Here is a 24,650-nt window from a genome sequence, read left to right on the forward strand (position 1 = left end):
GCTGAAGAGAACCTGTGGAATCCTAGGCCATTTTGAGCATTATGAGTATTTATTTTGTGAAAGGAAACTCTTTAAACTCCCTGAGTAACTTGGACTTTTAAGTCTAATTAAAGGAAATACCCAGAAAAGGAGGTCAGGTTTTAATTTATGAAACAATTTCTGCATTTCATTTCTGCATTTTCAACCTTCATTTCTGTAGGAAGGTTTGGGCCCAGGTGACACTACAAGCACTTTCTGTGGGACACCAAATTACATTGCACCAGAGATCCTCAGAGGAGAAGAATATGGTAAGGCATAACTAAACAACCTCTAGTTACAATAAATATAGCTGTAGCTTGGTTCAAATACATTTAATTTTTTGATGTGCACATTTCTGTGTTATTATATAATAAAACGTGAGTGCTTGTTAAACAGTTTAAATTTTTTCCTGAAATAAAGGGATTTTTTTCTCTCCTATCACTTATTTCAGCTTGTTTTAAATCATACATGGCCTGAAAAATATTTAATAAATGGTACTATAGGAAAGCATTGAAACTGCAGCTTTGCTGCCTGCAGAATGTTCCCCTACATTTGTCATCCCAGCTGAGAAAGCTCAGACTCCCCCAGTGATGTGTAAATCATGTCAGGGGTTTCAGGATCTCCTGGGGTGGCTTTATGGTCATTTCACCATTTGTGTGTTTAGCCCAGAAATAAGTTTAATGGGCATTTGCCTGTTTAGCCCAGAAATTAATTTTCCACTTTTCTCCAAGGAAATATTTTCCTGAACTGGTTGAGGGAGGAGCCAATTCTGCTTTCTAGAGGAACCCCTGCCACAGATATATTTTATGAAAAAGCCTTTTGTTAGGATTTTTTCTTCTGAGAAGCTGAAAACAAAATGTAAACAATGATTATCTGCTGCTGTGGAATGCAACAGGTGCATCTTTGATTGGTTTTATGTAGTTGTTTTTAATTAATGGCCAATCACAGTCTGGCTGTCTCAGACTCTCGGGTCAGTCACAAGATTTTATTAACATTCTTTTCTATTCTTTTCAAGCCTTTGGATGAAATCCTTTCTTCTATTCTTTTAGTATAGTTTTAATAGAATATATATATCATAAAATAATAAATCAGCCTTCTGAAACATGGAGTCAGATCCTCATCTCTCCCGTCATCCTGGAACCCCTGTGAACATCAACATAAACCCCTTTGGAGCTCTCCCCTGAATTTGCCCTAAACCAGGACACAGTGCTAAAAGCAATCTTGCTCTGTGTGAGAGAGAAGCTGGAATCCCAGGAGCTGTGGCTGAGCAGTGTCTGTGTGCCCTCCCTGCAGGGTTCAGCGTGGACTGGTGGGCGCTGGGGGTGCTGATGTTCGAGATGATGGCGGGGAGGTCCCCGTTCGACATCATCACTGACAATCCCGACATGAACACTGAAGATTACCTCTTCCAAGGTACAGCCTTGGCTTTTGGGGTGCCTTTGGGCTGGGTTTGGAGTGGATGCATCCCATATGGGCAGTTGGCGTGGCAGAGCTGGGGTTTCCTTTCCCACTGTTACCCCACAATGCTCCCAGCTCCATAACGGGCAAAGCTTCTCTAAAGCAGTTCCTGCACTTCTGTAACAGAATCTTCTTGAAGGGCTGATATCAAATCAATTTCTTAAAATTGATAAAATCACACTTAGCCCTATACTGAGGAGTGAAACTTTTATTCACACAACAAATAATAGCAAAAGTTAATGAAGGTAACATGTCCTTAGGAAATCCTGCAATGTCAATAGAATGATGCCTTTGTTCTGCTTTGAGTTTTTTTGAGAGAGAGGGAAAAAGACAACTGTTGGATTTGTATTTTGTTTATTTGTAGAAAAAACTCTTCATCAAAATTGGTACTTCTTCGTCACCATTTATGCTTGAATTCCTATAGCTCTTTTTGTTTGCATGATTTCTAAAAATTACTCTATCTTCCATTTTCTGACTGGTACCACACCAAAATAATAAATGTTTGTATTGAATTCATGGTCAATGTCACAAACCAAAACCCAACATTGCTGTTTTTAACCCTGTCACAGTTATTCTGGAGAAGCCAATCCGGATTCCAAGGTTTCTTTCTGTCAAGGCTTCCCATGTGTTAAAAGGATTTTTAAACAAGGTAAATAACACTCTCTTATTTTTAGCATCTGAAAGCTAAAGTCAGAGCTTCCTGTTGAAAGTGATACAGTTAAGAAGTTAATCTGCTTACTATTAAGAAAATCTATAAAACCTCCTCTATGTTAAAAACCCCATTTAGTCTCAAAATTACTGAGGGAATTCCACAGCATAGGCTTGATGTTCAGCTTGGAGCAGGCTTTTAAAAAATAACGGTAGCTTTGCTATAAACTCTTTTCTGTAATACTTGTTACTCATTTAATTAAGCTGATTGAAACTGAAGAACCATTATCATGAATGGAAAAAAGAAGGACACGAATTATTTTAAAAAGTTGTAAAAGATCATTTAAAAATTAAGTTTTGAACAAATTTTATTAAAAAAAAAAAAAAAAGAATGAAGCATTCATTGCTAGCCATGGTGTGTTTATCCCAGCAGAGTTTGCACAGTCATGGGAGTGCTGGAGTCATCTCTGTGGGCTTTTGGCAAACGTGGGCTGGAAGTGGCTTGCAGTGTGTAATTGCAGTGTCTGTGTTTTCCACAGGATCCCAAAGAAAGGCTTGGCTGCCAGCCCCAGACTGGATTTGCTGATATCAAGTCTCACACGTTTTTCCGCAGCATAGACTGGGACCTGGTAAAATCCCTGCTTGTGGTTCTGGGTGTTCCAAAGGAGCCATTCATTAATTTATTAATTGTGTGCATAGATTGGGACCTGGTAAAATCCCTGCTTGTGGTTCTGGGTGTTCCAAAGGAGCCATTCATTAATTTATTAATTGTGTGCATAGATTGGGACCTGGTAAAATCCCTGCTTGTGGTTCTGGGTGTTCCAAAGGAGCCATTCATTAATTTATTAATTGTGTGCATAGATTGGGACCTGGTAAAATCCCTGCTTGTGGTTCTGGGTGTTCCAAAGGAGCCATTCATTAATTTATTTATTATGTGCATAGATTGGGACCTGGTAAAAATCCCTGCTTTTTTTCTGTGTTCAAAAGGAACCATTCTATAATTTATTAGTTGTGTGCATATGAACAACCCTGTTGCAAGCAAGGAAAATTGATTCTAGAAATGTTAAAGTAGTGGTCCTAGTACATCAAAACCCAGCTAAATTTACCAATTCTGTGACTCCTAAAATAAGCAGGATTATTGAGGTGGGTGTCAGGGTTTAGTGACCTGAGCAGGAGTGAGCTGGATCAGTTCCTTTTGTTGGGGATGTGGCAGGAGGGCAGTGGGGTTGTTTATAAGGGGCTGTGATTGCAGTTTGCAGATTTTCTTTGGTACTGCTGAGGTGAGGGAGGTTTTTGGTTCATGGTGAAGAAGATGACTTGCATTTCAGTGGATTTGCAAGGAAATATTGTATCAAAATTGGGTTTTTAAATCTTCTGCTGCTTGATAATTGTGTTACCTTCTGTCTCCAGTACAGAACCATCCCAGAAATGCCATTATAACATTTATTGACATTTGAGCATTAAAGCTGTAGAGTCTGGAGCACCTCCCTGCCAGCATTCCATTTTTAATAGGTAGTTAACAATTGAAAATGTGTCTGTGGGATTTCCACAGTCTGGGAAGGCTGCAGAAAGTGTAGGAAGAGGCAGCACTAACATGAAAGAGTTCAGATGAGAGAAAGCTGCACAGTCTCATTTTCCTTTGAAGCTGCTGCTCTGAATTTCATTGTAACATTTAACATTCTTCAGAGAGCACAGTGCAGAAGGAACTGGTGCTTTAAAACACCTGATGTTTATAAAATCATCCCAGTAATGAGGGCTGTCCTTAATTTTGTCAGACATTCCTTGCTTGGAGTTCTCTCTTCAGCCTTAGTGGGGTTTCTTTTGGTTTGTAGTTGGGTTTTGGTGGGATTTTTTTTTGGTTTTTTTCCTATCTTATGGTGCCCCAGTGCAGCTCACCTGGGGGTGTGGAGCTGTATTTTGTTTATTTGTAGAAAAAACTCTTCATCAAAATAGGTACTTCTTATGCTGATTGAATTTTTACATTTTCTAACCTATTTTATGGCTGAAAGCTTTAACATTAAATCCCTATTTTTTTAAAAAGGGAAGATTTAGGTGATCTGTTTTGTGGTATGATCAGGACAGTACTGCTCAGGAGGATCAACGTCAGAGAAATTTGAAGTTAAATTTCTAATAAGTTTTGGCAAATGTACTCGGGATAAAATGAGAAAATACTTGGAAAGCTTTTTTAGTTATTAGAATCTCCTACTCACCACCTGCATTTCAAAGAAAATATTTGGACTTAAAAGCTTTTCCAAATCTTTTCAAGTTGTACCAGAAGGAAAGGAGTCTAACACCGACTTTAAAACTTGTTCTGTGTGGAGCTTGGGCTAAATGGAAAAATAAATACAGGGAAAGAGCACAGAGCCCAGAACATTTTCCTGGTGTTAGTCATCCCAAGTGTGGCACAGCTCACTCTGCTGTGGGGTGGCTCAGCAGCACCCAGGGCAGTTCTGTCTTGGGTTGTTTTGGGATATTCAGTCCATTCTTATCTCAGTGCCTGTTTCATGGTGTTTAACCATTATATGCTGGAGTAAGAGCTGCAAAGCCACAGCTCCTGCTTGCAGTCAGGGATTTTCTAGAGCTGTTTTTTCATTCATTTTCTCAAGTTTAGGGCTGCAGGTTCTCTCTGTGGCCGATTTAAGAGGGCTTTTATGCTGTACTGAGTATAACAAAGGAGGAAGTTTGATGTTTAACCCCTTGTGGAATGTGAATGTGTGCTAACAGCTCACAGGACAGTCCTGCCACCCTGCTTCAGTTTCTAAATATTCATTTTGCTGATTCCTCCACGTTGCCATTCTTGTTTGGGAGGAGCTGATTGTTCCTTCCTCGTGAGTTTGATTTCATGGTGCTTTCCCAGACCTGATCATCGATGGGATGTTGATGTATTAATGCACCACCCTGTGACAGTTACACAACTTCCTCCTACCTCCATCTGTACTTCCTGTGCTCTTGTCTGAAACCTGAAATCCAAGATTTTTCTGGGATTTATTCCCTGTTTTGTTTGCTCTGTACCAAGCATCATGAGAGATCCTGGCCTTAAAATCAGGTTTTTATCTGATGTTGGTAATACATGTGATCATTTTGGTCAGTGGTCACTGCTACTCTCTCACCAGTTACCTGTCCTGAGTTACATTATGGAGATCTGTAGCCCTGACAGCTTTTACCTGAATATAAATGTCAGAATTAGAATGTTGGTGTCTGTGCTACTATGGATTGGACTGTGTGACAGATTGCACACAAATGAGGAAGAAAAGTAGGTCAATTTCTCAGGAGCAAAAGTAAATATATTGTGCTAACTGCTGTATTGCAGCACTGTGGGAATTGATCAATCCTGAATCTAATCTACCAATTTAGAGAAAACCTAAAAGGCTCAATTATTTGTGGCTTTTTATTTCAAAATGCAGAGCAGTAACTGCATTGCTTTCAGGGCACACTACTTGGTATTTTGATGTTCCTTTCCAATAGCATTTACAGCAGTTGGATTTGAGTTTCCTGAGGGATGCTGTAACTCTTGCACTCTTTAATTTTGTCCTTTTCCCCACGTTTTGGTAGCTGGAGAAGAAGCAGACGACGCCCCCGTTCCAGCCGCAGATCACGGACGATTACGGCTTGGACAACTTCGACACGCAGTTCACCAGCGAGCCCGTGCAGCTCACCCCAGATGATGAGTATGTGAGGCAGCTGCACAGCTGCAATCAGTCACAGATTAGCTGGAGATCATTAAGAGGCTGTGTGTGTTGGTGTGGTTGGGTTTTTCTTTCACAAAGGGGATGGGACTGCTGGGGTGCCTTCCTTGAGCTCTTATTGCAGCATTGGCCTCATTGTGTGGTAAATGGCAAAAGCTCAGGTACAGCCAGCAGCAGACAAAGGTTTCTTTCACAGGTTCACAGAATGACGAGGTTGGAAGAGACCTTAAAGATCATGGAATCCAACCCAGCCCCAACCCCTCAGCTCAGCCCTGGCACCCAGTGCCACACCCAGGCTTTGTTAAACACACCCAGGGATGGGGACTGCAGCACCTCCCCGGTTCCTGGGAATTCTCCAAATTCCCCCAAATTCACAGAATTCCCCCAAAATGCCCAGGTTGGAAGAGACCCTAAAGATCATTGACCCAACCCCTCAACTCAACCCTGGCACCCAGTGCCACATCCAGGCTTTGTTAAACACACCCAGGGATGGTGGCACCACCACCTCCCTGGGCAGCCATTCCAGAATTTTATCCCCTTTCTGCAAAAAACTTCTTCCTAATATTCAACCCATATTTCCCTTGGTACAGCTTGAGGCTTTGTTACAGAGCATCTTAAACACTTTTTAGCCAGTAGCATATTGCTAAAGCTTACAGACAGTTGTTTTAGCCAATTACTTAAAGTACACATACACCTGCTCCACACAATGTTTGCTTGTCTTCCTTCTAATACAATACACCATTATTAAACTTAAAACCTTTTACTATCTTCCTTCTAAAATCTTCCCTTTACTATTTCCCACACTTGCCATTAGAACTTGGTCATGTTACAGGAAATTGGAAATTGTTTGTATCTTGCATTATATGATGGAAGACTGCCCAGTTCTGATGAACTAACCACTGCTCTCGTTTGTTTTTCAGAGATATAATAAAGCGAATAGATCAGTCCGAATTTGAAGGATTTGAATACATTAATCCATTGTTGCTGTCAACAGAAGAAACAGTATGAAGGAATGACCTCGTTGGGGACAGTGGGAATGACATTAATTTATCCTTAACAGTATATGCATGCGAGGCTGGGACTGGTCACTTTGGATGGAGACCAATGATCTAAAAACAAATTTGCTGCTGAAAATCAAAGAAGAGAATTATGATTTTGGTGGGTGTCCTCTGCCACTTAGTGATTCTTAAGTTCTGGGCGCTGACACAACTGGCTTCATTAATGAAGGAATTTGCATTTTGTGCCTGTTTCATGAAGGATTGAAACGTTCATTGCATCCCTGCAAAAAGAGATCATGAGAAACTCTGAGATCCACACACTTTCTACAAACATTTGATGCAATGAGCTCCCAGTTGAAGAGTATTACAGTGTAACATCCTGAAGAATAAAATATATTACAGTGGTGTTGAAGCTTATTTTTGATGCCTTTTTTCACAAGTGGTACCTGTCTAAACATCTCAGATATATTTAAAAGGAGTTGTGTTTTATTAGCAATCAAAACATAAATTTGGGTACAGATTTAAGTGCCTAAATGGATAAACTGCATTGAAGGATTATTGCATATTTGGGACGTTCTTACACCTGGTAAGTTCTGCTTGTTAATATTCAGTAAAGTTCCATCTGAAACATACAGTTCACAGCTGCAGCCTGATGTTTAGTTGCATTTTTACAGAATTTGGAATGCAGAGTGACTCAGTGAGATTAATTCCAAATTAGAATTTACGGTATCAATTACAGAATCTGTTGTCTTAAACTCCAAATTTACCAAAATGTAGAGATTGAGGAAAACTAAATTTGCACACAAAGGATTTCTAAACATACTTAAGCAGTGCCTACACCTACAATGATATTGTGTTGTATATTAGATTTTTGAAAAGTATTTTTATCAACAATACAAATATTCAGATGTAGAGCAAAAGCATAGTAAAGCATAGCCTTAAAGTAGTAAATCTAGAATAACCACAAGATAAAATCCACTTTCCTGATAAAGCACACCTCCTGCTTATGATAAACTGTCTGCTTACAGTTGCTCAGTGTGCATTAATAACTAATTAATCATTCTGCAGCAGAGAATGGGATCTTTCAGCGAAATGATTTGCATCAAAGCAGTACAATTCTTTTCATGGCAGAAAAACAAATACCTAAGAAATTGGAAGAAGCAAAAGACAACTGTGGAATCCCTTCTGGTGGGAGCTGGGGGTGCCAGGGGAGGGCTCAGCTCTGCTGGGGGAGGGAAAACAAAAACCCTGTGCTGGCCTCTCACCTGCTTGGGTGTAAAACACAGGAGAAATTGTGACACTTTCACTTTCTTTACATTAACCTATGGTTTTCTCAGGGTACAGCATTGCATTAGGTGCTGAACATGACATCTTTGGGATTCACATCCAAGTCATGAGGTGCTAGGACCAGACTGCCAAAACATTGTTTGAAATAGTCAATTAATCATTGATTAACAATCTAGGTTTTGTATCCCCTCCTTAGCCACACTTATGCAGACCTGTGGTTGTTTAGTTCTATGAATCCCATTCAGGTTTCAGTTGTGGGTTTCTCTGTTGGACTGTAGCTTTTCATATTCAGCAAAATGTGTTTTAATCAACACTAAATAATTTAACTAGTAAAAAGTACTTGCCTCAAATGCCTGGACTTTAGATACTTTATTATCTACTAAAGGCAACATTACCTTTTAAATGTGATCTGACATTTTTTTAATTGCTCCTTTTCCCTCTTATTTTATTTCCCCTGAATAATTTCCTGTTCAGTGTTTTGAACTCCCCTGGTACTAAAGCTAATCAGGAGTGATCAGAGTGACTGCAGGCAGCTCATGAAAGGAACTGTGACAGGTTAAGCTGTCCTTCGACATGCCAGGGCATGGAACTTGAAACTGGAAATATTAGAAATGTGGGTTGGGGTTTTTTTTAACCTTTTTTTCCAGGTTTCAGAAGGAAGAATAGAAAGACACATTTTGCTAATCAAACATTGTAAAGACTATTTGATTTTTATTTAAGAATTTACAGGCATTTACAATGTTGCTGTGTTGCCAAATAGTTTGCTGGGTACAAGTTTGGTTGCTCATGTGCAAGTGTTTGAATAATGTTCTGTTCATGATGAAGGGGAAATTTTTTATATAAAGTACTTGTTTTATAAATAAAAGAAAATGAAGGATGTAATTAAATGTGTGGTTTGGAAAAAAAAATCCTAATATATTACAAATGGATCTGGTAATGATATATAGTTGTCTTATTTGAAATAGTAAATGAAAATTCTAGCTAATTTAATGATTGTAAAACAGTAAATATGTTCTTGTAGTTTTGTATAATTAATTAGTTGGGATCTTTGCTGACCAGTTTTAATTGTGCAGAAGATGGTATACTAATCCATAACAGCTGAGATCATTTATATTCTTGCACATCTATTAAAGACTTTAATGAAAAAGTTCACAGACTGTTATTATTTATCAGTGCAATGGGCTGTGTCCAACCTCTGAAACAGATAAATAAAATAAAACCAAACCAAACAGGCAGGAGGCACTTATCCTTCTGTTGAGTTACTGCTTTGTCAGAGACAAGGATGTGCTTCCTGACACATTTTCCTGTTCCTTTGAGAGAGTTTCATCCTTGCCTGGTTGCTGTGCTCCCCACTCTGCAGTCACCACAGGACATCATCTGCACTCTCAGACAAGCACCTGGCAAGGTGCCCATCCATGTCCAGCTGGGAGAGTCTGCAAACACAAACAGTCACATCCTCCTGCTGCCTGTGCTTCACTCCCTCCCACAAGTGTTTGGTGCCTTAGTGGGGCACTCAGTCCTGTGCCCAAATCCTCTACCAAAACCTCCCACCCTTGCTCTTACTGCTGCTCAAACTGGAGCTGAGTAGCACAGACCTGGTGCATTTTAAGCTTTTCTAAGTCTCTTGACAAAAGGACCAAAACTGTCTAAATATTAATGTAGCCACTCCTTGTCTCCCTGTTCAGCCTCCCAACAACAGGGAAAATGGCCCCCAACAGAGTTTGCAGGGTCAGAGGACCTGTGGAAAAGCACATTTTCAGCAACTCTGACAGGCAGGGTACTATGAAATTGTGTTACCACTTCTTATTGTAGAGCAGATACTCAACTTGTAAATAGGATTAAAGTGTGTAATTCTGACAGCTAAAAAGAACCTCACAGTAGAGGTTTTGTCTGCTTTTGTTATTGTGTATATAGAGGATGCATCCAGAACCTGCTGAGGTTCATTTATGGAAAAGTGATGAAAAAAAACCAAACCACAAACTTACCTTCCACTGAACTGCATCAGACACATGGGACAACTGTCAAGAGCTGAAGATGCTTCACTCTGGTTTTCCATTTTCTCCTCGTGGCTCTCAGCCCCAGGAGCACTCCCAGTCTGAGGCTTCTCCACAGGCACCCCTGTGTCCTCCCCTGCTGGAAGCTCCCCCTGGTGTGTTTGGATTTGAGGTTTTTCCTCACCCTGTTCTCTCCTGTCTGCCCTGCTGCTCTGTGCAGTCCCTGTGTGCTGCTGCTGAGGGCCCAGAGCTTCTGCAGGGCTTTGTGCCAGCGCTGAGGGCTGTGCTGAGCTGCTGTGCCCAGGGACTTGACACGGCTTGGGACTGACATCCAGCCCTGGAACACCTTCTGTGTCTGCTCCAGGTGCAGGTCTGGCTTCATCTCTGCTGGTTCCCCTGCAGGTTTTCTCAGCTGTGGATGATAAACTCTTCAGTTTATCTGCTTGGCCCTGGCCTTTATGTAATTCATTGCTCTGGCTCTGTGCTGGCTGCTGGGAGCTCACATCCGTGGGGTTCAGACATTTTTCTTGGTGAAAAGGTGGGAATGACACCCACTGAAATTCTTTAGTTCCAACTGTAAAGACTTCCTGGTGCTCTGGACTCTTTTCCTGTCGTTTCTACAACACACACACACACAGAGAATGTCTTAAGCGCATGGAGCTCAATCAATACCTAAACCCAGGCTTTGGGAACACATTGCAAATACTGAGAAAGCTGAACTACAGGAAAGAAAAGAACATTTTATTTATGTCCCTCCTCCAGGAGCTGATGGGATATGGGTCTTCCCTCAGCATTTCTAAATGGATACAATGGGTACTCATGTTCCAGAGAGACTACGGATGAAAACAACAACCTGCTGCTGTTCAGGGGAGGAAAAAGTACTTTATAAAGACTGATTTTAATGCTGGGATCTTACCTAATGCCACAGGGCATTAGGGTTCTGTGTAAATAACCCCTCCATTACAGCTTGCCTTTTCCAGTTTCATTCCTCAGGGAAATGCTGGTGTTTATAGCAATCAGCATCCTTACACAGGCTCCCTCTTCCCAGCAAAATGTTGGAAAGAATTTGCTGTACTGCAAAAAAAAGCCTCTTGTAGCTGTCCTTACATTCCCTGCCACACCATGCCCAGCCACAGCACTGCACACAGAGATTAAAGAGCTGAAACCCCACATCTCTAAAAGCTATTTCATGTTGTTTCCCATTAAGCAGGCTGTCGCTATTGAAAGCAGGAACAAAGTACAAAAACAAGGATACAGCACGCTACCTTTTCCAGGAACTCTGGAAAGCTGGGCACTGTGTCCCAGTTTGTGCACTCTGAATCTTGACTGATGTCTTTCAGTAGCAGAAGCCAGGTTTTTTCACACTCATTTAATTCTTCCTTTTCAAACCAGGAACATCTGTCAGTCGATGCCCTGTAAAGACACAGTCCAATAGTTTGAAGGTGGGAGAGAACAAAGAAAATCCTCTTAACACTGATACCAGTTTGCCTCTTTTCACTGGAACACAAAGACATTATTGAGCCTGCAAACTATTTTTTGCTGCTTTATATGACTTATGTAATTTGGGCAGCTAGCAAAAAATTAATGTCTAAATGCTTTCCTTTCAGCTTGTAACAAATGAGCAGTAGGCATCTATCACTATCCTCACTTCCAAGTGAAGCAGTTAAGTGCAGCCACTGTTTTATCTTCTCAAATACCAAACTTAACACCTGGTGAGCACAGAAATTATGGAAGTGTTTGCACTGAGGGTGGAAATTGCATCAGTTCCCATGTATGTCTGGACATTCCCACACTGCCATTTGAAATTATTATCTTCCCAAACAACTTGATTTAATTGATCCTAGGAACTAAAACCACTAAAAGGTAATGCTGTACAAAGACAATTCCAAGGGAAGGATGGATTGTTTATGTCACAATGGTATTTCCAGCATTCTTCCTGATGTGTTTTCTTGGGTCGCTGGCCAAGAATGAAGCTGTACAGGGAAGAAATTGGAAACAATACAAGGAGCAAAGTGATCAACCTCTCCCAGCCCATGGTGGAAGGGACACGGGCTGGAACACAAACCGAGTCACTCTGCCTTCCGTCCTCCCGAACTCCGGGGCGGAGAAAAACAGAAAATATTTCTGCGCTCCTGTGAGCCGTATTCTAGAAGAAAGAGTTTTGATACATTAACTTTTCTCAGGCCCTGTTCCCGCCAGGGCTGTTCTGTGCCGAGGAACGTGCGGAAGGCGTGGGGCACGCTGCGCTCTATCCTGCAGCTTTGTCCCTATTTTTTAAAGGCGCTAAGGGCGGTGTTTGATGAAATAACCTTTAACAGACACAGATCTGACCGCAAGCCGCCGGGGCGGTGCACCCTGGCCCCCGGAGCCGATCCGATCCCCCCGGAGCCGATCCGGTCCCTCAGGATCGATCGGATCCCCCCGGTCCCGACTCACTGGGGCCGCGGCGGGGGCTCGGGGTCGGGGCTGCGCTCCCGGCCGCGGGCGGGCGGCGCCGTCCGGGGCTTCAGGCGCAGCTTGGCGGCTCCTTCCTCACACATGGCCGAGGATCCCCGCGCCTCGCCGGGAGACGGCGCTGGCGGCCGCGGGAGGGTGGGGACAGAGGGCAACCCGGGCTTCCTCCTCCTCCTTCGCTTCCTCCTCCTCCTCCTGCCCCGAGTGCGCTGCCGGGGCTGTGACTCTCCGCCCTCAGAGCCGCCCTCAGAGCCGCCCTCAGAGCCGCCCTCAGAGCCGCCCTCAGAGCCGCCCTCACGGCGCGAGGGTGGCGGGAGAGCGCGAGCGGCTCTGAGGGCGCCCTGAGGGGAGCCCGGCGTTCCGCAGCCCCTGCACCCCTCAGCCCCCGGAGGCTGGTCTGTCTCGAAAACAGCCCTTTTAAATGTTGCTTTTACCCTCAAACTTTATGTTTTTTAGGGTTTTGGTGTGTTGGGAAGGGCAGGGTTAGGGGCTGTGCTGGGTGGTCCCCGTGGCTGAGGGGGACAAGATGGCGGCGGGTGAGGCCCGGCCGGTCCCGCCCTGGGTCTGGAGGTGCTGAGGGGGGCCAAACCCAAAGGCTGTTCTTCCAAAAATAAAACGGATTGGGAGCGCCCCTCTGACCTAATTTCGCTGTTAGAGAAGAATCTGAAGTGATGCGATTTGACGTTTTTGGCTGGAGCGTTGCCATGCTAGAGAGGGTTTAAACACTCCCCAGCCTGCAGCCGTCTCAAAAACAGACCCCAGAGGAATGGTGACAGAAAATTCATCCTCCAACAGTACATGAAAGGATCACAAAGTAACTCTGCTGTTTAAACTCCTAACAATTGATGCAAAAAATGTGCAAGGAAATAAATCGAGTTTGGTAACTGGTGCACCAGCACACAGGACTCTGCATAAAACCAATTTATTATTGGTAAAACATGAGTCCAAGTCCACAGTCTTCTGTAACTGCATTTATATGTTCCTGGATGTTTGTGGACTGCACCATCCTTGGATTTTTCAGAGTAGAAAGGAGGCATCAGTATTGACTGATTGTTAGAGGTTACACCTATGAATTATTGTGCTGGTCACACAGCCCAGCAAAAATGTTTTAAGTAACAGTGGACTTAATATGTGCTTTGAGTGTATCTGAACCTTGAAAATGGGTATCAGAGTTCAGAGATTGATATTTCACTTAAATTTAAACCCGAGCAAGTCCATTCAGCCCCATCCAGAGGTGTTTCAGCTGAGGATGATTCTGTCTGTGCAGAGATCTGGGAGGCTCTGCCCAGCCTTCACCTTCCCTTCAGGTACTTTGTGTTTCTGTGAGTCCATAATGCCATTAACTCTGTGTAATAACTAATTTCTTCACTTTAAAGCATCATTATTAGTTTTCCTTTTGTGGTTAAAAATCTTGGAAGTGTAGTGTTTGATTGCTCCTGGGATCTGTGGGAGTTTATACAATGGATAGCCCAGCTGAAAAACAAAAATAATAAAAAATTGTCACACAAGACGACCAGCATTTCAGCTGTGTGATGAGCAGAGTAAAACGAGAATAAAATCCAGGAAGAAAGAAACTGCTGGAAAAGTCAACCCTTCTCACAAAGATTAACCTTTCCCCACATTAATATCTGTTACAGCTACTGCAGTGCCCAGGGAGCACCCAAGGTACAGCCACAGGCTTCTGTCACTTTTGTCACCATTTAGAAGCTGCTTCCCAGTGTGGTGAAAGGAGATCCCAGGAAATCGGCCCCTCCTTTCCTTCTTTGTCAGGAAAGGTGTTCTCCCAAAAGCTGCAGGTGGAACAAGGTAAGTGGAACAGAGGCAAAGGGTGAATCTGGATCTGCTGTGGGGAGGAAGGTGGTGGTGGCAGAGAGAAGAACAGGAGAAAAGGGGTGTAAATAAAGCAAAAGTGTGAATTGAAGAGGGGTTTGGCCGTGGAAGTGGTGGGAAATGAGGGGACAGAGGAGGGGTAGAAATGTGATTTCACAACCAGCTGAAGAAGTGTTCCTTGGGGGATTTTACTCAGGATCACTGGGAATTGTGGCCCAGCGCTGACTGTCACCACATGGAGGCAGCAGACTATGCTAAAACAGGGATTTAACAAAATCCGGGGGGCTGTGAAAGCGCTCCAAACACACTCCTGGGTGTATCTGTGCTAACGATCAGTGATGCCACAAGGTTCCCTTTATTCCTGCGATGTTTGGGTTGGTGTTTTATGTTTTATGACCCCTTGGATACTCTTTGGACAATTCTCTGCTGCTAAAACGTGTGTTGTACCCTTGGATTTATGTTGTTACATACGACTTCTCCCAGAGCAGCCATCAGGAGTGCAGCCTGTTCCTCATGCTGGAGCTGTTGCTGTATGGTGCTGTGAGCACTTCCAGCATTTGCAAAAGCTTTATGATGGGGGAACATAAAAATTGGTTATTGTGCAGTAAGGGCCACAAATGAAAGAATATAATAAAAAGAATAGGGAAAATTATTATTGCAGCTTCTGCTTGTAAAAAGCAAAAGGAGAAAACCTTGCTTCTGTAGCAACTGTAGGTGGGTTTGGATTGTGTAGATTTATGTGGAAATCCCAAGGTTTTTTTGATTGTTATCCATTCAATGATACCCACTCTAACCATGTCATGAATGTTTTCATCCTTGCTCTATCTGCTTCTGGAACTGCCTGCAGATTTCAAACCAGAAATCTTTGTCCATTAAGGGCATTTAGTATTTTTCATCTGCATCTTTCCAGAATGAATAATGTACTAAGAATAGGAAGGCAAAGTGTAGAATAGGATCTGTTCTTGGGCTTGCCCCTTTGCACAAGACCACATCTTCTGTTTCCTCCACTGCATGGAAATCCTATTACTTCTTGCTTGATTTTGGGTCTTGCTAATTTAATAATTAGAATGTTTAGTGGTCTTAGACAAAAAGTTCTCCTAAAGATGCAGAGAGTAGTCTTTATCATAATCAGCCTTGACTGGATTTGAGCCAGTGGTCAAGGGATTTGAGCTTGTGGAAGCCAGAATGCTCCTAGAGATTATCTGCAGGGATTTCCTTGTAAATGGAGTGCCAGCATGTGTAGTTATCTCTTCCCTGTTGAGTCTCATCAAGCTGCACACGCTTAATCTTTACTTACATGGTCCCTGATTCTTGCTGTAAAGTGGGCCTCAGTTTTAACTTTTGCTCTCAGGAAGAAGGGGCTATTATAACAAATTCTAATCCTTTTGCAGTTCCACAAGCACTAAAGCCTATAAATTGCCTGCCAAACAAACCAAGTGATCTTTTCCTGGGCTGAGGGAAAGAGGAGAGTGTAAAACGCAGGTGCCAGCATTTGCTGGGGAAGAACTGGTACATTATCAACTAATCCGCCTTCTGCTATTTCTGATTTCCTCCCCAACAGCTGCAGCATTGAATGAGAGCTTCTGCATTTGGGAAGAATTAGAAAGCTTGGTAATGCAGGGTCTCTGTTACAGATACAACAGCTCACAGACAGGGAGGAGATTTTTGCTGCCGGTGTAGAATTTGGAGTGCTAGGCATTTTATAGCCTGGAAAAATTGTAATTTTCTGCTGTTGTTATGGAGTAATCAATGAAGAAGAGATGCCACAGTTTCTGCTGGGTTTCTCTCAGAGCCTGATGTCATTGCATGCAGGAGCTATTATTTTTTTTAATGTGCCACTTTGAGGCTGAAGCACATACAGTTTTTATTAAAACTTCTTTTTTATGACGACTGATGCTCGCTTATAGTTTTAGACCTTCTGAAATATCATTTCTTCTGTAATGATAGCTCCAGTATCAGATAAAAATGTTCTGAAGAAATTGTTCCTTGCTAGACCATTGAAATATTATTATATTTTAATTATTTTATCTAATCAATGCTTAGCTTGGGAGTACATGTTGATAATTTTTTGTCCTTGTCAAATAGTCTGTGACTTCACTCAAGGATGAGCGTGGCCATTCTGCTAAATGTAATGAAGGACAATGTCCCCAAAGAGACCACAGTGTGCAGAGCAGCAGGGAAAGCTGCTGCAGCAAATGTCCCACAGCTGAAATGGAACACTCTAATGTCACAATGTGTCCCCAAATAGCCAGTGGCAGCAATTGCAGCCCTGGAAAGAGTAACTCAGCAAACTGACCCACTCAGTCCAGTGCTAGTCACTGGCTGTGGTGAAATGGGAAAGTCTGACTCTTTTCATTAATGTGATGTGTTAAATTAAACCACAGAATGAGGAGAACTGGATAAGACTGGCTTAGTCAGGAGAATAAGATGATATGCATTTCAGCTTGGGAAGTGCAGGCTCATTGCTGCTTCCAGAGAAAGTCAGTTCAGTGGAGACAGTTTTGTGGGCTCTCCTTCATTTTAGTTGCAGGAGACATTCTCTTCCCCACAAAAAGTCCCTGCCTTTGAAACCTGCTCCCTGTGGTAGCACACCAGAGCTGAATTTGCCAACATCCACACCCAGTGCACGACTCATCCCTTCAATTCAGCCTTTCCAAAAGCAAGGACAGATCAGCACCTGTGTGGCTGGAGATGGAAAACCCAGCCTTGTGACATTTATATGCCAAGATGGGAAGACCTAAAAAGAGGACTAGGGAGACTAGCATGGCATTTGCGGGTACCAGGTTGCCAAGGAGGCATATTGTATTGAAACAGTTGCCTGGGAAACATTTAAAAATACATTGAATGGAAAAGCATATGTGATGTGCCCACAAGTGTTCTGTGTGAATGAAATGCCATGGCTGATGATGGCACCAAGAGACTGTTACTATTACATGTAAAAATGCTGCAAGTGATGTGTGGTTTTTTTCCCTTTTGTGGTGTTTTCCTACCCTGTTTGCAGGAGGGGCACCCAGGGAAGGTTGTTTTGCTCTTGGCTGAGGGATTAATGTGAACGTGGGGAAGGTGGAGCACACAGGCAGCAGCTGGGGATGGCAAGAGCAATTTGGCTTCATTTAGGCAACCTAAACCAATTGACAAGGAGCCTGCACAATTCCCCCTCAAAAGTAATAACAGCACTGCTCAAACTCCTACAGAATAAAGATAAATGGTTCTCTGAGCATTGCCCTTTAATTGGTGCTAAAATGGATGTTGGGAGCTCTGATGTCATTGCAGTGGGACTTAAATGTGAACATCATGGAAAATGCAGGATTCTGATCAAAGGTTGGACAGCATATATGAAAAAGTCTCTCACTGACCTTGTTTTTTGTTTAGGGTACTGAAATAGAGGGAGATGATAGGATAAAGTTTCAGAAGACAGTTACTTGCTCTAGTCCTTCCTCAGATCAGGGTCAATTACTGAGGGATGGTGCTGACAAAAAAGAATGATGTCACCAGAACCAAAACAAACAATCATATTCACTCTTTGTCTCAGAAAACCTCTTATTTTTCTATGCAGCCAAGAAACAAGGGAACTAGGAACTGTAATCTTTGATATCCTACCTTGGACAAGGAGATTCATCTGCTAGCAACTCCCAGATACTAAAATGCATCTCTCCTTGACTAAGAATGAATGGCAGGTGTGAGGATGGTTAGGATTATGGTCACCCTGCCTAATCCTCCTTTGGAGATTTAGAAACAAATATCCTACTCTTGATTTGCTGGAGGCTTAAGAAGCCTGTTTGGGAGCCAGCAGATTTAGCTTGGTCCAGGCTTTATGTGGTACAGTAAATTTTTTGGATGACAGATGCAGTGGAGAGGAGTTCAGTTGGAAGAAGGAAGGTCTGGAGGGGTTTTTGTTGGTGGCAGCTCTGCAAAGAGGGCACCAGGGCCTTGGCTTCTGGCAGATGTTGCCTGTTTGGGGCTGGGGGGTTGCTGCTGTCTGCTGAGTGCAGTTCCCCAGGGAGGAGGAGACTCTGCTGACTCTGCTGTCAGTTTGGCCAGTGAGGAGAAGCTTTTGGCATTCTGGTTATCTGCTCATTTCAGCACAATCTGCTCAGGAGTCTGAGGTGATGCAATGATCACGTTGCAAAGCCATGAATCAGATGAAGTCTCCCTGGTGTCAGTCAAGTCACAGGATCACTCATCATTTTTCTGGCCCAGTGTGTGTTTGGTTAAATCAAGTCCTGCTGTTTCTAGGCCCTGGGGTTAGTGTAAGAGAGGAGGAGAATCTGCCTTTCATCCTCTCAGAATTTTGCAATGTGACTGAAAACTTGGAGAGAATGTGTCAGATCTCAAACAAAGATTAGGTTTGATGGCACGGAGCCGTGGGTTCTGCAGCCCAGCCCAGAATTCTGCTGAGGGAGTTGTATCATCTCCCCATGCTTTAAAGGATTTAACTCTGAGTTTAGGATGAAATATGGCTTGAGGTTTTCATATTCATTTCTTGCTTGCTTTCTTGGGTTTTGGGTTGGTTTTTTTTGGTTTTTATTTATTTCTAAATGTATCTCACAAATGATAGCCAATAGAAGTCTGAGTTCCTCTTCTTTACTTCATTTGAAATCAACATTCTGAGGAGCTCAAAAAAAAAATCCATAAATCACTTGTTTATGGGCATGAAACCACAAAACAGTGGGACAAAGTTACCCTACTAGTTAATGTGGTGTGATTTTATCCATAACTACAATGGTGTATAAAATCAACATAAAATAGAATGTAATTCAACAGATGAGGATGTCTTTATTGCTTCAATAAATGTGGGTAGTAGGTTTAGTTAGTTTTGCAATTTTTTAAGGCCTGACTAGTGTTTTAGAAAGAAAATAGGGTAAGTCTGAAGGAATAATCAAAGTTATGGAGGCAAATATAAATCTTTTCACTGAGGAGAGTGTATTTTCATATTCATCCTCCCTTTGTCATTAATGCTTTGATAAAAGAAATATAAAATAGGATTAATTTAGACTCTTGACAGTAAAATACAGGAGTTATTTTTTTTCCAGATGTCATTTATGTAGTTGTACCAGACATGGGCTGAGTTTGGTTTATTTACATTTTCTTGGCTGATTTTGGAGGATTTTCCCCAGCAGAACCTCTCCTGCTCCCCAAACCCATTCTGCTGTTCCTCAATCCAACTCTCCTGCTCTCATAGAAGTTTTTAGTTGTTCCCTTTTGATCAGTGGGAAGTGCTCTGAGGGAGATGTGTGGTAGCTAAACCAAGATGTTGTGGTGCTGGCTGAGGACAGGAAACATGTTCAGTTAGCTGAAGTGCTTGCTCTGGTTTGTACCACAGTCTGGTTCCATCATTAGCCTGTTTTTATGAGTCTGTCCTCCCATACTGGAATCAGATGTTTTATCAGAGCACTCTGAGGAAAAGCAGCAGCCTCACAGCTCTCCGTGACTGGGCTGCACCCTGCAGAAAATGAGTTGTTTAACTCAAAGCCACATCCCACCAGGGAAGAGGCAACATCACAGAGAGCTGCAAAAATATTGGCACCATCAAACCTCAGTATCAAAGGAAGAGATGAATCCGGGTCTTCCAAGAGGCTGCTTGGGCCTAATTGGGTTGGCTGGGCACGATGAGATGCAATCTATGACCAGTGCAGCTTTGTAGGCAGAAATGTCAAGTGTAGATGCATTTAAGGGAGAGCTGCCTCCTGTTCCCTGTCCAGCCAAATGAGATTTGGAGGAGCTGCTCACTGCAGGGCTCACAGGACAGCAGGGACCAGCAGGGAATTGTCGTCAGTGCTGCTGGGAGTGGGGTTTGGGTTTTGCAATTACACAGAAACTAGAATTGACATCCTCATTTGCTCGTCCCATTATTTAGTAAGGGATGGTTGTTTTTCTGAAATGTTTACCTGTTCAGTGATGATTTAATTTAGGAATTAATTTGGGGAATTTCTACTGCCTGTAGCGTGGTGCAGTAAGTCAGAATACTTAATTATGATGTGCCCTCTGCCTTAAAGCAGCTCTTTCTTACCTAATTTCATGCTGGTACCTGTTTATGAGGCGGAACATGGGTGCACAAAAATTGGAGATATTGCATGTTGTAACACAAGAGCTGGGAACTGAACTCTGGCCTGTTCACTGGGTCTTTGCATGGGCATAAGACTGATCTTCCTTTCAAGCCTTGTTTTACTCCCAAGGGCTTTCATCAGCTTTGAGTTCACTGGAAAGAAATAAAGAGCTGGGACATCTTTCTGAAAGTCTCTGCCTAATGGCTTGTGTTTTGCAGAGTATTGATAAACCCCAGTGCAAATCCTGAGCCTCCCCTGCCCCAGAGACGTGCTCTGGCTGCAGTACCACATTTAATGACAAACAGTCACCTAGTTTACCATATGCATTCTTTTATCTTAGCTTCTCTCCGTGCATGCTAGGAGATTTATTTCTCCTCATAATGCATTTCATGTGTGTTAGTTGTAAATATTGTGCTCATAAATCAGCCTGGAGCATCCAGCCCCGAGGATGGAGACAGCTCACAATAGGTCTGTCTGCTTCCCATTGGGAGCCTGAGCTCCCTCCCTGCTTTTTCCATTGCTGGGCTCTGCCAGTGGCGTGCTGCCAGTCTCCTGCCTCACATTAACAGGAATACTGAATATTACTACATTCAAAGTGTTTTTCCTTCAGGACTAGAAGAATGTAATGGAGCATGCATCTGGCAGCAGGACACTGTGGCTGTTGTGAGCAGGGAATCACCCCCAGGGCTCCCTGCTCCAGTCACCAGGGCTGGGGACACCTTATGGCAGGGGCTGCATGCAGATAGACACAATGTGTCATGCAAAACTGATCATTCTCCCTTCCCTGAGCCAGATTCTCTAAATTCAATACCACAAAATTACAGGTCTGGTGTGGAACCCCCAGAACTCCATTTTTTTTCATGCCACTCTAGAGCCAGCTCCATCTGTATTCACACCTACTGACCTCGCTTTTTTCATCTGGGAGATGGAAACTTTTTTTACTTGTTTCATAAGAAGTTGTTTTGAGAATGAATTAGTGTGTTCTGTGTATGCATGAGGACATGTCAGTGCTACAGAGGTGCATAGCAAACTGCCCCAAAACTGGGGTTGTTACTCCCTATTTTTGGGTAGTATCATTTGGCTTCCTCTCCATCTGTCCTTTTATTGGGAAGTTTGTCTGCCTGGTGAAACTGCAGTGCTCCTGATAAATTACTGCCCTTTTACTGATTTTAAGGATGTTTTACTGTTTTAAGGATGTTTTAAGGATGCTCTCAAAATTCCTGTGTTTACATGAATCAAGGCTGCATTACATTGCATGGTCTAAAGCAATTAATATTCTATAAGCTTTTGGTGTTTTAATTGGCTTGTATTTGGAAGTCTGAGATGGGCTGAGCTGCAGGACTAAAACTAAACAGAGTCTGTCACACCAAAAATACTCTGAAGGAGTGTATTTCTTCATGGTGTGCAGCTGAAAACACCCCGTTTACTGTAATTAGTTCATCTCACTCTTGTGACTAGGCTTCCCACCTAATTTATACATATTCCAATATGTTTCTAGGTATCTGATTTCTTGGAGCCCATGTTAAACCAGTGCCTTCTGTTGGTTATTCTGGTCTAGGGAGATTTTGATTTGCCTCATGCAGCACATCCCAAAGCTATAACCCTTGATTTGCCTCACCCAGTACATCCCACAACTCTGACCCCATATGCAGAAACTGTTCCCCAGAACAGTCTGTAACCATGATGCTCATGATGCATTTCAGGAGAGCTGGAGAGGAGAATGGTGTCATCACCTGAGGGGAAACACAAAGCAGAAAGAAACGAGGAGGGGAAATTTCGGTGCTTATTTTTAGACTCCGTGGGTGAGTATTATTTTCAGCCTTATCTCTATTAATTTCTGCAGAACATGGTGTTAACATGTGATTAGAAGAAAGTATTGTAGTTTCTAGCTCAGGCTAAAGTAATCCCTCCCTGGCAATCAATCCCTGGAGAGTCAGTACACCCCTTTGTACCAAGGTAAGGCAGCAAAGACATGGCTGCAGGCATGGATGTGTCTGAGACAGCTCTAAGCTGTTGGGAAATAAACCCTACATGTGCATTTATGCTTATTGAGTTCACAGAATTGTCCCTGACACTGGGTCAGTCCTCCCTGGAGCTGCAAACACTCTGTTAGGGAGTTGGTTAAAGCTAAATTTCAGTTTGTTGATGGGGAGCTGTTCTCACACTCATCATCACATACCTTCAGCATCTTCTGTATTTAGCACAAGACTACACACCCATACGTTTCATTGAAGAACATGCTGCCTGTTAATCAGCACTTTATTGTCTCAGTATGCTTAAAATAAGCATTTTGTCACTTTCAAGAAGAAGGAACTTTATTGGTTTGCATTCTGGCACTGTGCTCCATGTTGTCAAGTGCTGTCAGTTGGCTTCTTTCTGTAACTTATGAGATTGAAACATTCTGGTAACAATTTTCATCAGATACATATTGGATGTGTTACAGAAGTATCTCTAATGTTCCAGAGAAAAGAGATTTAGTGGGTAACAGTTTGATCTGGAGTGCCAGAGGTCCCCTTAGAGCCTCTGATTGCTGTATGGGACAGGGAACACACAACTGAAATTCCCCTGTTGATCAGAGAATGCAGTGAGAGGAAGGAAAGAAGATAACATCTTATCAAGGGATCTTCTTGTTTCCTTTATGAAAGCTAAGAAGCAGCATTAGCCCTTCCCTCACTCAGTATTAGCAGAGGACCTTTGAGGGAGCAGTGGCTGCCAGGCTACCAAAATGCAGCTGGACTGTCTGAGCCCGTGTCTGGAGACTGAGGAGCACTCAAAGCTCGTACTGCCTTCAGGCCAGATGTTTGCAGTCAGGCTGCAGTGCTGCCTTTCCGTTTGGTGTGGAGGCAGGAAAGTGCAATGGGGTCTGGTCTCTGCTGTGAGAGACCTGTCAGGAGCCCTGAGCCCTTCAGCCAGCTCTGAGCCCTTCCAGCTCTGCAGCACTCCCAGTCCAGCACCAGCACGAGCAGCAGGGTTGTTCTTGACTCAGGGAATCTTGTTTGACAGAATTAGGTATTGCTGTCATTAAATTTAGTAATTTGCAGAATTGTTCATTGCTGGTTTCTATTCTAAGTGGAGCATCAGAAAAGGCAGCAGAGGAGACTGAATGGAGACAGGGATGGCCAAACCCTGAAGTGATAAACTCATCATGCCCAAACCAGTCTGTGGGACCACAAAGCATATTGATTCCTAAATTCCAATAATCTGTAAAAACTTTTGAGGCTTGGCTGTGGCAGAATAGCCCAGAAGTTTGGGGAGAATTGAGTTGAGCAATGTCCTGTGCAGAAGGCCACAAGTAGCTTTAGAAAAAGACTTGTGTAAGCCTATTAAATCTGGATGCTTCCTGTTGTAAATAGATATGCTTGGGGCCTTTATTCCAGGCTATATGTGAGAGAGTTTAATTATGGTTATATCTTTTAGCCTGTTACAAAACTTTGCAGCTCTTTTTGAGAAAAAAACCCAAAAAACCAAAGCAAAGTTTCTTACAACACGTGAACACAAAAGAAATGCATGAGATTTTTGTCTTGGAAAATGCAGCAGATTGCAGCTAACCTTGAACTCTCTTATTAGGAAGAAAAGCTGTGAGAACTTAACAAAATGCTATAATTATCCATGTTTCTAGTGGGTTTTTTTGGTTATTAATTGAGTTTTATTGTGCAGCAGCTTTTCCAGAAATCGTGGGGGCCAGGAGCATACCATTAAAGTCTTGTTTTGAATCACCCAACTAAGAAAAAAATCTAGAAAAAATAAGTTCTTTAGATTACAAAATGTAAGAAGCATATTGATATAATTATCCTTAAAAGGAGATACTGTAGGAAATAGGATGGATTGGGTTATTACAAACATTCATGGAGTAAAAACCATATAAAAGCATTACAAGATTCAAATAGCCAGTGAACCAAAAGTGTAAAAACAATGCTTTGGAAATTAATATTTTCCCAAGAAATGTTTCCAGTAAGAACCTGGGAAACTGCACTTTCTCTTGTGGGTGAAAAAAGTCATGTTCTGACTTTAAAGGGACAGTGCTTCTGGAGAGTTTAGACATTCAGGATGTTCTCTAGCTCTATAAAACTGTGAAAAAAGAACTTTAAGGACATCATCTGGGTTTTTTTTCCCAGTGTGTGCCCGTCAGTCTTTTTGTGTGTTTTTCCATTTGGACAGTAAAAGTAGAAGGGACAATTTCACAACAGCTTCCATTTCTTTTTCTGACTCCTGGGTACTTGTGGCATTGCT

At 42.6% G+C, this 24,650-nt stretch overlaps 2 protein-coding genes across 4 annotated transcripts in view; one reads left to right on the forward strand and one right to left on the reverse strand.

Annotated features, from left to right (window-relative positions):
• The window catches only part of PRKCZ (protein kinase C zeta), a 41,738-nt gene extending 32,496 nt beyond the window's left edge, over positions 1-9,242 (forward strand). For all 3 annotated transcript variants that reach the window (XM_059487360.1, XM_059487362.1, XM_059487361.1), the window contains 6 exons: positions 200-287; positions 1,312-1,431; positions 2,046-2,125; positions 2,664-2,753; positions 5,677-5,792; positions 6,731-9,242. In XM_059487360.1, the coding sequence (XP_059343343.1) occupies positions 200-287; positions 1,312-1,431; positions 2,046-2,125; positions 2,664-2,753; positions 5,677-5,792; positions 6,731-6,818 (582 nt within the window). In that variant the 3' untranslated portion in view covers positions 6,819-9,242. The remainder of the gene's footprint in view (positions 1-199; positions 288-1,311; positions 1,432-2,045; positions 2,126-2,663; positions 2,754-5,676; positions 5,793-6,730) is intronic.
• Positions 8,783-13,249, reverse strand: FAAP20 (FA core complex associated protein 20). Its single transcript, XM_059487714.1, has 5 exons — positions 13,183-13,249; positions 12,526-12,940; positions 11,355-11,502; positions 10,081-10,706; positions 8,783-9,528 (listed from the first exon to the last, which is right to left on the reverse strand). The coding sequence occupies exons 1-5, from the start codon at positions 13,247-13,249 to the stop codon at positions 9,456-9,458; spliced, it is 1,329 nt and encodes a 442-aa protein (XP_059343697.1). The 3' UTR covers positions 8,783-9,455.
• Positions 13,250-24,650: the final 11,401 nt, after the last annotated feature.

Source organism: Ammospiza nelsoni, chromosome 22 (genome assembly GCF_027579445.1).
Source record: "Ammospiza nelsoni isolate bAmmNel1 chromosome 22, bAmmNel1.pri, whole genome shotgun sequence".
NCBI classification, from domain to species: domain Eukaryota; kingdom Metazoa; phylum Chordata; class Aves; order Passeriformes; family Passerellidae; genus Ammospiza; species Ammospiza nelsoni.